The sequence below is a fragment of the Tenrec ecaudatus genome, chromosome 7 (genome assembly GCF_050624435.1).
Source record: "Tenrec ecaudatus isolate mTenEca1 chromosome 7, mTenEca1.hap1, whole genome shotgun sequence".
NCBI classification, from domain to species: domain Eukaryota; kingdom Metazoa; phylum Chordata; class Mammalia; order Afrosoricida; family Tenrecidae; genus Tenrec; species Tenrec ecaudatus.
The window spans coordinates 54,256,435-54,271,135 of NC_134536.1; the positions used below are offsets into that span (position 1 = coordinate 54,256,435).

At 42.8% G+C, this 14,701-nt stretch overlaps 1 protein-coding gene across 3 annotated transcripts in view; it reads left to right on the top strand.

Moving 5' to 3' along the window:
- Positions 1-14,701, top strand: part of ROS1 (ROS proto-oncogene 1, receptor tyrosine kinase) — a 157,112-nt gene that overhangs the window by 123,955 nt on the left and 18,456 nt on the right. For all 3 annotated transcript variants that reach the window (XM_075553956.1, XM_075553957.1, XM_075553955.1), the window contains 6 exons: positions 130-292; positions 1,675-1,739; positions 2,571-2,700; positions 6,997-7,094; positions 7,325-7,528; positions 8,203-8,337. In XM_075553956.1, the coding sequence (XP_075410071.1) occupies positions 130-292; positions 1,675-1,739; positions 2,571-2,700; positions 6,997-7,094; positions 7,325-7,528; positions 8,203-8,337 (795 nt within the window). The remainder of the gene's footprint in view (positions 1-129; positions 293-1,674; positions 1,740-2,570; positions 2,701-6,996; positions 7,095-7,324; positions 7,529-8,202; positions 8,338-14,701) is intronic.

A 14,701-nucleotide genomic window follows, 5' to 3' on the forward strand; every position in this document is an offset into this window, starting at 1 on the left:
GTAGTAGGCACTGCAAATGTACGTCCAGGAGAGTCTCCCGACTCTCTTATACTCGGTTTCCCTCTAACGCCAACATCAACGCGAGCTTGTTTTTCGCTGGAGCAAACATGACTATTTCTTACTGCACAGCACTCTTCCGACCCAAGATGAGATTGAAAGCCTTCCCGCCTTTCCTCGGGAGAAACTGAGCCTGCGCCTCTTGCTGGGCAGTGGGGCCTTTGGAGAAGTGTACGAAGGGACTGCAGTAGATATTTTAGGAGCTGGAAGTGGAGAAACCAAAGTGGCAGTGAAGGTAAGATGGATGTTCAACTCCTTAAAATGCCGTCTCGGTGTGTAGCAGCTGGATGTAGTGAACAACACGATAGGGGTGATAGACCGCAGCAGACTAGAGGACTCAGAGTCAGTGGAGGCCTGCCCATGGCTATCGAAGTCACATATTTCTCCTATTTTATATATAGGTTCTGTAAGAAGCTCTTAGGAGTTCATGTTATCTCTAAGACTATAAAATTAGCCAAGACCTGGCAGACCATGTTTTTCACCCTCAAACATCCTTTGGGTGAACCGGGGTTGTTACAGACATTGTCAAGCTGCGACACCAGGGGGCAGCACGCTTTTTCTCAAAGGGACACATAGAATGCATTTTCGGACTGCTGGCACACGTCTGTTGCAACTACTCAGCTAGGTTGTTGTAGTGGGGAAACAGCTCCGGAAAATCAATATGTGAACGAGTGAGGGTGACAGTATTCCAATAACACTTTATTTATGGATGACGCTTGAATTTCGTAACTTCTATGCATTATGAAATGCTGCTTCTTTTTCTATTTAGCCCCTTTCAAAGCTGAAAACAATCCTCAGCTCGCAGATTGAGGAAACACAAAGTACAGGTGAACAAAGATAGGTGATGCCTGTGTTTGGCCCACAGGCAGCCATCATTTGCTGACTCTGCCCTACACCGTTATTCAGCACGGTGTAGTTCAGGTAGTTTTTAGGAAGCACAGGATAGGCTTTCTTTTTTTTCTGTAAAGCTTTCTTTTGATAGAGGGATGATGAATCTCTTATGGAATTGAGTAATCCTGATCACTACTGGTTAGGGATCCATTGTTTTTGAGGGCCAGCTAGTCAGTTAGAAGACTTGGCGAAATTATCTTCATTTCCAAATAAGATGATTTTAAAGGTTTTTGCATGATTATAAAATTAAGAGATGGATCTAAAAACTAAACTTGTTCTACTTTTGAAAATTCTATAAATTTTTTATGGCACTGAATAGGAATCTACTTCATGGCAGTGGGTGTTTTGTGTAGACATAAACATTTTACCTAGCAGATTTTCCTCTATGTGAACAAGGGTAATAAGTTGAGTCACGGTAACTCCATGTGTACAGAGAACTATTGCCCAGGAAACAGATGGCTAGGCCTGTCTTCTGAGGTGTTCCTGGGTGGAGTTCAGCCACCGACCTCTCAGCTAGTAGTTGAACACTTAACCCCTTTAACAACAGCGAGAGGTGGCATTTGAGTAAGTTTACAGAGCGAATCAACATGCATTCTCTATCTTTAGCGTCCAGGGTGTATATTACAAAACAGATATATTCTGCAATAACCCAATGAACTCACGGAATGTGTGCTACACTGATTCTTAGCTTTCTTTTTCTTGTTTTTCTTTTTTAACGTTCCACAGACACTAAAGAAAGGCTCCACTGACCAGGAGAAGATTGAATTCTTGAAGGAGGCACATCTGATGAGGTAGTTCTGGAATACATTTCCCTTGGGATGAAGGGTAGGAAGCATCTTACATTCACCGTGCCCACAGCTCACGCCAAAACCAAACAAGCAAAATTGGAAGATTTAAACGGAAGTGTGTTAACCCTTAGTATGCTATAGTTTTCCGAGCCTAGGTGTAGACAGTCCTTGGGAAAAGTGCCTTCTTTTTAAAACATCTGCAGGAAAAAGTGTGCCTTACAAGTAAGTTCTGCAGCTGCTCTGCCTTCAACGTGCTGTTTCTCTAAATGTGTAGAAAATGTGTAGGGTAAGTTTCCTTAAATACAAGAATGTTAGTGAAATATCCAGGGTCGACAAGGTTTCAATGCATATATGGCCAAGAATACACGTCAAGGCCATCTTGAGAGAAGACCCGAGGCTGGCGGGAGTCCCAGCTGTGAGCTATCATTATTAGATTGCTTTGATGCCTTGAGAAAACAGTCCAGCCAAACATATGTGTCTTCATTGCGCCACTAAACACGTAGACAAAAAATGTAACGCTTTCAAATAACTTTTGTTAGTCAAAATTACTTTCGTTTTCAATACATTTTAATAGTAATGTTTTTTTTTCCTTGCAAAAATCAGCCTCGTTTTGTCCACATGCATTGGCCACTAGGGGTTGCCATCTGCCTCCTTAAGGCAAGCGCATAGACCAGGTGGCCAGTGCTTGGAAAATGAGGCTTTCACTTGGTAGAGAACAAAAAATAGTCAGGGGCTTTGAAGGGGACCGTGAGTGAAGAGTTGCTCCACCCATAAAGGCCCGGGTAGGAATTCCATCATTGTCATTTGACCCTACTCTCTCTTTCCACCTTTTAGCAAGTTTAATCACCCAAACATTTTGAAGCAGCTTGGAGTTTGTCTGACAAACGAACCCCAGTATATTATCCTTGAACTGATGGAAGGAGGAGACCTTCTCTCTTACTTGCGTAAAGCAAGGATGACAAAGGTATGAAATGCGCCCCCACGGCATTGGTTCTGGAATGCACATGACTTAGTAACTTCTACTGATTGTCCTCTTTGCTCCTCTGAAGACCAGTCTTTACAGAGGCCTCATTTTTGGTTGATGGCAGAATCTTAGCAGACTTCCGTGGAAATAATTCTTATAGTTCATTTGCATCACATTAAGACAATTCAAACCCTTGACTTATGTTTCTAGCATTTTCTTGTTATTTGAACCCGTTTCCAGTGTTCTGGCTGCCGGAATCATGTTCTTCTGGAAAACAGGGACTGTGTGGATGTGAGAAAGGAAAATACTACTCCATATTTAACCCACAAGCTATATGTCCTTGATCTCCTCACCAGAATTATTCAAGGGGGTGTCAAAAAAGTTCAAGAAAAATGGAATTAGAAGATAACAAAATTTCCCCAAGAACATTCTGAAGCCCCTTTTGATGTGCCCACTCAGCCGACTTATTGAATGGGATTTTAATAGGCATCACAAGCCTGTTAAAAACAAAAGTAGTAATAAAGCTGACCTTAGAGACAGATGCCAGTGTTTGGTCTAGAGAATTTTGAAGGCGAGAGAACTGCTGAAGCACCTTATGCTAGTGGATCTAAAAGGAGGGTGTGTGTGGACTCTAAGAGTTCCTATGACTTCCCAGGAGAAAGCCAGATGTTGGGAGAAGGACAGCATCCTTTAGGTTACCCAGATAACATCTGGGGAAGGCAGTGGGATTCTCAAAGTGGATGAAACCCGTTTCCTTTTTTGAGGGGTTCCTGAGCGACAAGTGAAACCTTGCGCTAATGACATGACCTAAGTGGAGACCACCCGCTTAGCAGAAGCTACTAGTATAAGAGGCGAACTGTCTGCATGAGGACAACCAAGGACACTTTCTGTCCAAGAATCGAAAAATTGACATATATGCCTATGGCCAGGGGAGAAAGCGGATCTCATGAACCAGGTGACCACCCATTCCTAGTTTGCCCGGGACAATTCAAGTCTATTCTTGCTGTTCCTCTCTCTAAAGCAGTGGTTCTCAACCTTCCTAATGTTGGGACCCTTCAATACAGTTCCTCATGTGGTGGTGACCCCCAACCATAACATTATTTTCGTTGCTACTTCATCACTGTCATTTTGCTACTGTGATGAATTGGGTTACCACTGTGAAAGGGTCTTCGACCCCCAAAGGCGTCGTGACCCACAGGTTGAGAACCACTGCTCTAAAGTGAGCTGGTTTGGACAATTAGATGCTATTGCCTACAACACCGCCCATGAAGTTCTCAAAGTTTGAATGGAGGGTGGTGAGGCAAGTATAAGACCACAGGGCTTATCCCGCCTGGGAGAAGTTCAAAGTCAGATCCTGCCAAACTGCTGCTCCAAACAACAAGGACCGCTGCTCAGGTGGGGAGGGAAAGAGTTCGTGATTCCTGTTTAAAAAAGAACTAAGACTGAATTGTATCCAGGGGAAATGGGGCTGTACTAATAACAAGTGACTAAATATCATGGAAAGAGGTTATGGAGGTGGAGGCTCAATACCTACAATGAGGGAGGGTTCATCATAGCACACCTGGAAGAAGTTATTTGAAAAAAACACAAAACTAAACTAAAAAACAACCATTTCCATGAGTTGAGGTCCTCAATAAAGTCCTTCTACACCTCTCAGGACACTCTCTGCCCACATTCACCTGCTGCAGCTCACACATACGGATTTCCTATTGTGGCTTAGCGAGAAGGGACAAGAAGACGGCATTCTATGACCTTGATGGCTTTCTGCCTTCCCTTTCTTAATGCGTGACTCTCTTCTTCCTCCCTCTCACCATCCCTTCCTGTCTCCTTCCTCCTTTCCTCCTGTGTTAGTCCAGGTTGACTAGAGAAACAAATTTATAGATACTCATGTGTATAAGAAAGCGCTTTATAAACAAGAGCAAATGTATATTAAGAAAACATCCCAGCCCTGTCCAGATCAGGTCAATAAGTTTGATATTAGCTCATAAATCTGATATTAGCCCATAGGTCAGATAATAATCCACAAATTCTTCTACAGACTCACACAGCACATACAATGATGTCGAATACAGGAGCAATCAGAGGCCAGTGGGTAGAAAGTCTTGTGGATCCAGTGGCAGTGGAAGCATCTCAGCACTGGCAGGGGTCTCTCCAAATGGCTCCTTCAGCTCCAGGGCTCTAGCATAGCTCCATGTGTCTTGTCAGCAGGAAGATGAAGCAGAGAGTGTGTCTTGCCTCCAGTGAGCTATTTATCTCTGTCGCACCTCAGAATGAGGTCATCATGCTGAGACCTGATTGACAGGCTAGCCTCCACCTGTTCCCTCTTAATAGTATCAAATTGACACCAGGTTATGTAACTACCACACTTTCCTTTCTTTCTCTATTCTTCATGTCTCTCTTTCTCTTTCCTTCCTTACAGACTTTATTTTTAGAGCAATTTTAGGTTTGCAGAAAAACTTTGCAGAACATACAGTTATATAGTAAATTCCCCTACCCCCATCACTTCTATTAACATCTTGTATTTCTGTATCTTTGCCCTTTCCTCCTTCCTTTCTTGTTGACAGATGAAGGTCTGTCAGTAGGGAACAGAGTGCTAGCCACCAGGAGTCGGATTCCAGGCTGAGAGTAGATCTTTCTGAGTGGAGTCAGCTCCCCAAGAGCAAAGCAGGGTTCCTTTCACCCAGTGAACCAGTCCGCATACCCAGTGAGTACTCAGACACAGGCCACGAGACGGCTGTTCAGTGGCCCTGAAAGCAGATGGAGGGGGATTGAATATTTGGGAGTAGGTTGCAGCCTAGCTATCAGAACGAGGTGTGGGGAAGCAGGAATAATGGCAGTGTTGAGTCCCAAGGTCTCAGAATTATTCAGGAGGTCGGGTGGACGGCACTTAAAATCAGTCATAGAAGAGGGGACATGAAACTGTTTGTGTAAAAGCCATGGAATTCTTCCAGGGTACTTTTTGAAGTCCCTTCATATAGGAAAATACAGCATTTGGAAGTTGGGGCCCATTTGATGATCGATGAAGCATATGGATGGGGAATCAAGAAGAGGGGGAAATCCAAGGGGACCAGGAGGATCAGAAAAAGAGAGAGGAGGTGAGGAATACAGAGCAGGTCATCCAGTATGACTGAAGCTCATAGTTTGAGAAGGAACAATGGCCATATAGAGCGGCTGGTCCAGTGTGGAGGGATCCTGGAGATGATGGTCCAGCCATTATAATGAATGGGCTTGACAGGCAGTGGATATAAACAAGCACAAAATGCAGGCAGTGGATAAATAAACAAAGTAAGCTAAATAAAGCTATATTCTTGGAAGTTTAAGTCACAAATACAAGGGGGTCTTCAAAAAGCTTGTGGGATATTTTCATTCACTTTCTATTCTATTTCTCTACAAACTTTTTGTTGCCTTCTTGTATCGCATAGGAGGCTGGAGAAAGGGAGAGTTTGGCGATGGTTCAGATTAGGGATGGTAAAGACCCAAACCAAGGGAACTGAAGGGGCAGAGAAAGGAGTAGACACTATAAAAAAGATAGCCTCCCAGCAGGAACCTCGAGCTTTTCCCACCTGGCATTAATAACAATCCCACCAATCTTCACCCCTGCACCCCAAGCCTCTGTAACCAGCACAGGCTGACTTGTATATCTGTCTGGGCCTCAGAGGAGAGAAGGAAGCTGTGACCTTGAAATAGGGCGTCACTCACAATTTATCTGCGGCTCATCTAAGGACCAAGTCCGCTGTCATGACTGACATTGTTCCAACAACTCAATTAGCTGGTGCTGATTAAGTTATCGTTATTACTACTTATGTAAGCAGCTAATGTTTGGTAACTCCCTGTTATAAAGCAGCTGTGTTGCTTGCTCATATCCTGCAGGGCCTGTGATATCATTACTGCTGAACCTATGACAACATTGCTTAGTGAATTCAGCTACTTGAGAAAGATCACACACAACTACTTAAGTAGCAGACTAGGGTCTGTGACCTGACACCCAGAGATCTTTTGAATAGCGATCTCATACCACTTCTCTGCTTCTGTTCACTTAGCCTGTCATTTATTTATTTGTGTCTGGGTAAAAAAAGGATATTTAGCTCTTTGTGTGAAGTCTTGTAGCCATAAATTTAAAAACGCCTTTAAACATTGCAACAGTATATATATGGTGGGTATAAAAATTGTAGAAAATGGAATCGGAAGATATTGGATTTTTTCCATAAACTTTTTGAAGGCCAATTATGTGTGTGTGTATTTATATGTATACAAAACTGAAACATGCCTGTCCTTTTTATTTTTTGCTTCTTATAGTTCTGTGGCCCCTTACTCACCTTGGTGGATCTTGTGGACCTATGTGTTGATATTTCAAAAGGTTGTGTCTATCTGGAGCAGATGCACTTCATCCACAGGTATGGTGGCATTCTGGATGCAAGGTTATTAGGGTTATTGACACAATAGTCACCTGTATTTCGGGTCAAGTACATAAGGAACACATAATGAGAATAAAACATTGCAATTCCTTCAAAATAGTAATCATGTCTGAAAAGGGCTCTCTTCTCAACAGACATACTCATCTGCATTGGTCATCTGCTCTGTGGAGCATTATTAGTACTACTGTTAAATATCGGTTCTGCCCTAGGGATTTGGCAGCTCGGAATTGCCTGGTCTCAGTGAAAGACTATACCAGCACCTCACGAGTCGTGAAGATTGGGGACTTTGGACTCGCGAGGGACATCTATAAAAATGACTACTACAGAAAGAGAGGGGAAGGCCTGCTGCCTGTGCGGTGGATGGCTCCAGAGAGCCTGATGGATGGAGTCTTCACAACCCAATCCGATGTGTGGTGAGCTTCCCAGACCCAGAGCAATGCGGGCCGGTCATAAAAATCACAAAAGGTCATCTAGCCCATGATCCTACCTGAGAAAACAGGAGGACCAGAGCGGTTAAGGGGTTTGTCTCAAGTTAGAGTGAAAGCTGGTGGCCGAGATGGGGTTGTGACTGGGTATCGGCAGTTTACAGCACCTCCCACTGGTTTTGAACCTGTATATTATAATGCATATGCAATCAATACATTTACTCTAAGTATTTATTACCAACCCCCCTTCCTTCTCCAAAATGATTAGTACTGTATCCTCTGCAGACTTAGAAGAAGGAAACAAAGGTAAAATGCTCTCAGCCTTGCCCTTCGCTCGGGATGCCTGCACACCAATGGAGGGCTGCCACTACAGCTTCAGCTGAGGGGCAGGAGCAGCGGTGTTGCATGTATCTCTGTGTGTGTGAGTGTACAGACACCCCAGTACACCTCTCTGTTATCTCTGGAGATGCACCAAGTAGGCAGATGCTTGTTTTAATTTTCTTGCATTTGACCAGCTTTTAAGTCTCCTATTTGCCTCTTAAGAATACTAGTGGCAGTTAGCAGACGGAAGGCTGCACCCCAGAAATAATGATGTTGGTGAAACAACTGTAAACCTGATTTTTGTAATGAGTGCAATTAAAACTCACCTTTAACATCCCTAGGTCTTTTGGAATCTTGATTTGGGAAATTTTAACGCTTGGCCATCAGCCTTATCCAGCTTATTCCAACCTTGACGTTTTAAACTATGTGCAAACAGGGGGGAGACTGGAGCCGCCAAGAAACTGTCCTGATGACCTGTAAGTCGATTATGTTAGCCCATGCACAGTGCCTGGGATTGAATTGTACCCTCCAAACTGTATGTCAACTGGGCCATGCCATCATTCTTAGGATTGTATGCTCATCCCCCATGTGGCAATCCGATGCAATTGTTTGGTCCATGGTAAAGCCTGCTTGCTCTATGATCAGTGAGGCAGGGTTGTGTCATGTTAATAATCAAGATTGAGACGAGAGGCCGCATGAAGTCATAACCCTGATCTCAAGTAAGGACAGTTTTCCTGGCACGTGGAATGCATTATAATTTGCCTTACAAGAAATGAAAGGACAGAGAAGAGAGTAGACAAGGAGGGGCCTGATGTCACCAAGAATGCATAGCTGGGAGCAGAATGTGTCCCTGTGCTGAGAACCTCATAGACTTAGGGGAAGATTGATGCCAAGACACCTGTAGAGTCCCAAGGACTTCCAGTCCATAGAAAGGAGACCAGGCCCATCACTCCAGAGGCAATTGAAAGAGGAAGAATTCCCTTAGAACTGGTGTTCTGAATTTGGACTTCTATTCTTTTAAGAATAGAAGGAACCCTGGTGTCATAGTGGTTATGACTTTAGCTGCGATCTGCAAGGTCATCAGTTCGATACTAATAGCTGTTCCATGGGAGAAAGATGGGCTTTCTACTCCCATAAAGAGTTACAGACTCAGAAACTCATAGGGGCAGTTTTACCCTGTTCTGTAGGGTCGATATGAGATGGCATTGACTGGGTGGCAATGGGAGGGCAGGAGTCTTCTAAATTGATTCTAAAGAATAAATTTTGGTGTGTTAAAGTCATTCATTGTGGTATTTCTGTTATAGCTAGATAACTGAGACAAATCCCCAAACAAAAACATGTGCTTATCCCTCATTGGTATGGTATTTTAAAGCATAAACTGGAATTTATATATTTTTATATCTTACATAAACATAAATTATGGCATGATAATTTCTTTATATCTATTTACCTACTTTTTACTTATCAACGATCTCATTATCTGACACTTTACATTTGCTAGAATAGTCAAAGTCTGTTAACTATTTTGCTATTAATGTGGTACCTATAGGACAGATCACGTGTTAACGTCACGTGTCACTTTGGCTGGGCCATGATTCTTGGTGATTTATCAGTTATATAATGATGTAATTTGGCAGATGTGTAATGGTGATCTCCTTCATTTTTCATAGTGTACTCCATTTTTGCATTAATACAATTTGTAACATAAACCTGGTTTTAGCACCTAACCGTGTCAATAAGTGAGGAATGAGTATATATAGACATGGTATTTTACTCAGTTACAACATTGAGAAGAATCAAACAAACAAACAAAACAGAATCAAACATATTTCTACTTCAGATTAAGTTAATGCTAATAAATGAAAACTGTGTGTATGTATGCACATGAGTGTGTGAATGCATTTCATTTTGATATATTTTACTTGGCTTATCTTTACGTCTTAAACTATGTTATTAATTAGCAATCTGTTGTTTAAAAGATGGATTCCTTTTGCTGTCATAGCGCATATTACTTGATGAGCTACAGTACCACTAACGTTTGTTTTGCTTATTACCTATTTATGAGCTGAGCATTAAGTAACTTAGAATTAGTGACTCTTTCAAATTGATCTGGCCATTTTGAGTCCTTGCAGATGTGTGATCCTCAGAAGAGTGGGCGAGTTGGTCTAATTATAACTTTTTTTGTTATGCTGAGTATTAATCGAATTTCTGTGAGCAATCTCATCAGAATTATCAAGCCCTGGAACTTTTTGTCAAGAGATTCATAACAAGATCGTTACAAAATAATAAATTAAATTATTAGAAAGCATACATTGCCACTGGACTACGTGCCTGAGAGCGTGTTAAGGAGTTTATGGAGTGCACAGATGTTGGAGCCACGGTCACAGCTCCTCAGCATTTCAGAGTGTATTTTAAAGAGAAGAAACGTGTGAAACAGTTGGAGAACAAGCCAGCATGTAATAAAGTGCTAAACTGTGTGGCACAGGCAAGTGCAGAAGGAATTAGCAGTGTGCGGATGTACACCCTGGCTACGCTGCTCTGACCATGCAGTGTTATTTAAAGGATTAGTCAGCCTTGAGCCAAAAGATGATTAAAAACTGGGCACCTTTGTTGGGTGTGCTACTTGGTAATGGTTTTATATTATTTAAATCTTCCAGCTAGAAGGAGCTCTGAATCGCTACTTGTTTCTGATTTAGCTTTTATAGCCCCTAGGGTATTTACAAGCAGATCAGAAGTACACAGACGAACAAGTGCGATGACAGTGTCTAAAAAAATGATTCATGAACTTTTGGGGGAGATAGAAAAATATATAAAGTAAAAATTTCTTCAAAATTGGAAAACCCTTCATCTAGATTTTGGAGAGAGAAAAAAACCAACCAACCCCAACCCTGCCATAATTAAATGTGAAATACATTTTAAAAGTAAATAGTTAGGATTCTAATCACTACTTTTATCTCTGTTACCAAGTTTTCAAATGTTCAGAAAATTTCTCCAGAATTCCCTAAAATGTGTATCATGCGGTTAGCATTTCATCTGGCATCTATTTCTCCTACGTGCCATAATGTAGCTCATCAAATGTGTGCAAGTTGGCCAAGGAGGCACCAAGGCCCAGTCATTGCATCATACCTGGGACTGCTGTGGGGCATGTCTGAGTCCACTTGTTTTATCCGGGGATGTGGGATGGAGTAACTAATACATTGCTGCACCATGGCCTAGAAAAATGCATATTTAACTTTGTCCTGATCAAAGGTAGCAAGATTGCCTCTCGGAGGAGGAAGGACTACGAGGACAGTGGAAGAAAAGTATCACGGACAATAGTACCTAAAGACAATAGTCTATATAATTTAATCTTGAATAATTCATAAACCGCAGACTCTCATTTTTATAAAAATCCAGTTTTGGGGGGTGAAATAAAATCTTCTACTGATGGTTTTAAAGTTTATTGAATAACTTTCGTATAAAAGTAATCATTTCTCTGCAGAGCCCCTGGAAGGGTTAATGTTGCATTGTCAACCCAGAAAACAAGCTGTGTCCTGAAAAGTCACTCTCGGGTCTGCCATTCAATCTGTCCAGGCCTTAAATTGTCATTATGAAGATTAACTCCTCTCCTTAGAGAAGAGCGAGAACTGAGGTTTATTTGAAGTAGTGCTCTGAGACCACAGGCTCAGCTTAGAGGATTGCAGGTCTGCATTGAGCCAAGCTGTACCTCTTACTCACACCTCACAGGCCTAGCACCTGGATGCACTCTGGGTCAGGTGCTTCCGCAGGTGGCTGTGCTGTGCGCAGCTACTGATGGAATGCGGCTCTCAACGCATTCCTGCCCTTCTCCCATTGCCTGGGATGGAGGGTAGAAAGTCTAGCCCTCAGTATCTCTTTAGCCCTTCAGTTTGTACCACCACCCACGACCAAGAAGACATAGAATCAAAGAGCCAGGAATGAGAAGTTTGGAGGTTCCCTGGCATATCACAGTGGCCACTGGAATTGCTGAACAGGCAACAGTGGAAGCGAATGTGTGTTCATCATTTTATATTTAACTTTTAAACACGCCAAGGGTGTTTTTCATGCTAATTAGGGGGCCCTGAAGGCATAATGGGCTCGTGGGCTGCTAACCAGAAGATCACCAGCCACTCCAAGGGAGAAAGATGAGGCTTTCTACTCCCACAAAGACCGACAGTCTTGGAAACTCACCAGGGCAGTTCTACCCTGTCCTGTACGGTTGCTCCCAATTGGAATCGACTCGATGGCAGTGAGTTCGGTTTGGAATTTGTGATTGAATAAAATGAGTAAGAGAGTCTTTGAAATGTGCACTGTATCTGTTTTGTTTAAAGACATAAAGGAACCCTGCCCTGAAAATTGAAAGATCTTATGAAGTTTTCATCTATTACACTTTGTTCATGGAGTCGATGGTTTTAATCTTCAGAAGGCTAATACCAGCCACGGCTCGTGAATCTTGCGCTATTGTGGATTGGGTAAAGGTTTGCAGAGCAGATCAGCCTCCCATTCAATAATTCATTTACATTTGGCTTCATCTCATTGACTGCAAGCCCCACAAGGTGACATCATTTCTCGCCCTTCTCTGTGTCACCCGTTTCCATTCCTCCACCTTTCTAGCCCTTCTGAACTTGGTCCTTTGGCACATGCTGCCTCTTTACCTCAAATGGTTGATAATTCTAAGCTTTGCATACTTCATTACGGTTACTTGTTTCTTTATAGGCTCGTTAGTTATTCAGCTGAAAATTGAGCCATGGGGATGTGTTAATTTCCAGGTCTGAAAGGGAACCAAGAGCCATAGTCTCAGGGGATCTGCATGAGGTGTCAATGGGATCAGGTATCAGTCATCTAAGACCTAGAACAAAATCATACCCAATGTGAAGGTGGGGGAGGCATGGATGGAGACCCAATGTCTATCTGTAGACAATTGGACATCCCCTCACAGAGGGGTCACAGGGAAGAGATGAGCCAGTCAGGGTGCAGTATAGCACCGATGAAACACACAAGTTTCCTTTAGCTCTTTGGTGTATCCTTCCCCCCACTATCATGATCTCAGTTCTACCTTACAAATCGAATTAGACCAGAGCCTGCGCACTGCTACAGATAAGAGCCCACAACACAGGGAATCCAGGATAGATAAACCCCTCAGGGCCAACAATGAGAGTAGAGAAACCAGGAGGATTAGGGGAAGGTGGGTGGAGGAAAGGGGCATCAATCACTAGGATCAATCTATAACCCCCTCCCAGGGGGACGAATAATGGAAAAGTGAGTGAGGGGTGATGGAGGATAATGTAAGATATGAAAATAATAATCTATAACTTATCAAGCATTCATGAAGGAGGGTGAGTGGGAGAGGGGGAAGAAATGGGGAGCTGATATCAGGGGCTCAAATGGGAAGAGAATGCTTTGGAAATGATGATGGTGGCATATGTGCAGATTCCCTTCTTAAAAATCTTTATCAACTTCCTATTTTGTTGTCTTAACGATTGACCACTAGCCTGGTCTAAGAGGCCATCATGACCTCGCCTTTCCCTCTGGTATCATCTTTCTGTCAGTGGCTGCTCTTTAGTGACACTGGCTATCTTTCAAATTCTGCAGAGTGTCAAGCTCTTTCCAAATGTAGGACGGTCCACATGCTTTTCCCTTCTTTTATATACCCTCTCATATTTACTCAGTTCCCATGACTTGCATATTATTTTCCTATGAAATTCTACAGTTTCCTATCACCTCTGCGGAGTGGCTTTCTGTGAGCAACTTACCTAATTTCTATTGGCTCACTTTTGGAACTTGTCATCTCTTATAAATATATATTTATATGTTAGTGCAGTGTTGCTAATATTTTCAAATATATTCTATTTTATGTTTATTTATCAGTTTCTCTATCACTACCCTGACTTGCCTTGTAATTTGCCTCCAGAACAGGAAAAAGAGATATCAGGTCCTTGACCTTTTCAGTAAGTCAAGAGACTTGAAAATTGAGCGTGGAGGAGAGAGAGGATTATTTGGAACCACTTGGTTCTGGTTAGTATTTTACACACCAGATTTGATTGAGAAGATATAAGCGTAGGGGCCCTGCTGGTGTAGTGGTCTTACATTGGGCTGCTAACTGCAAGGTCAGCAGTTTGAATCCACCAACCAATCCATGGGAGAAAGACTAGGCTTTCTACTCCTGTAAAGAGTTACGGTCTTAGACACAAACCCACAGGGGCCATTCTACCTTGTCCTGTAGTGTCACTCTGAGTCGGAATCCACTCAATGGCAGTGAGTTTGAGCGGTAAGTCTAATGTAAAAGAGAAATTAGTATGAAATCCCATTCCTTCTAAGTTCTATCGAGAACTGACGGATGGAGATCTGACACTGATGCTACCGAACAGCTAGGTTCTGAAGTTTCCTCTTCAGGCTTCAATTAGATTAGATGTGGAACACTCCAAAGGCATAGAGCTTGTCCCCATTTGAGAGAATGGCAAGGAGATCCTCTACTCGGACATGGGAAGACCTGGCATCATTAAGAAGGTAGAATGTCATACCCAGAGAGAGCCCCACTTGAAATCGTCTTTGTTTTCCTTATGATGTGCCCATTTATGTAGAGCTAATGATCCCACCTGTGGCCATGAAACAAAAACAGGAGAGATTCCTTGGGCCGTATCATCCCTTGGGCTCCAGGACATGGCAGAGTCTCTGAGTAGCCTCCAATTAGAGAGCGACAAGGAAGACCCCATTCAATGGGTAGAGGCAAAAAGAATGGATAGTTCTTGGTCTACAGATACTAGCAGCTCATGCCTGCAGGATAGACCAAACCAAGCATTCTACTGAGTTTCAGATCAACCACTCTGAGGGTGGTGGGGGGGC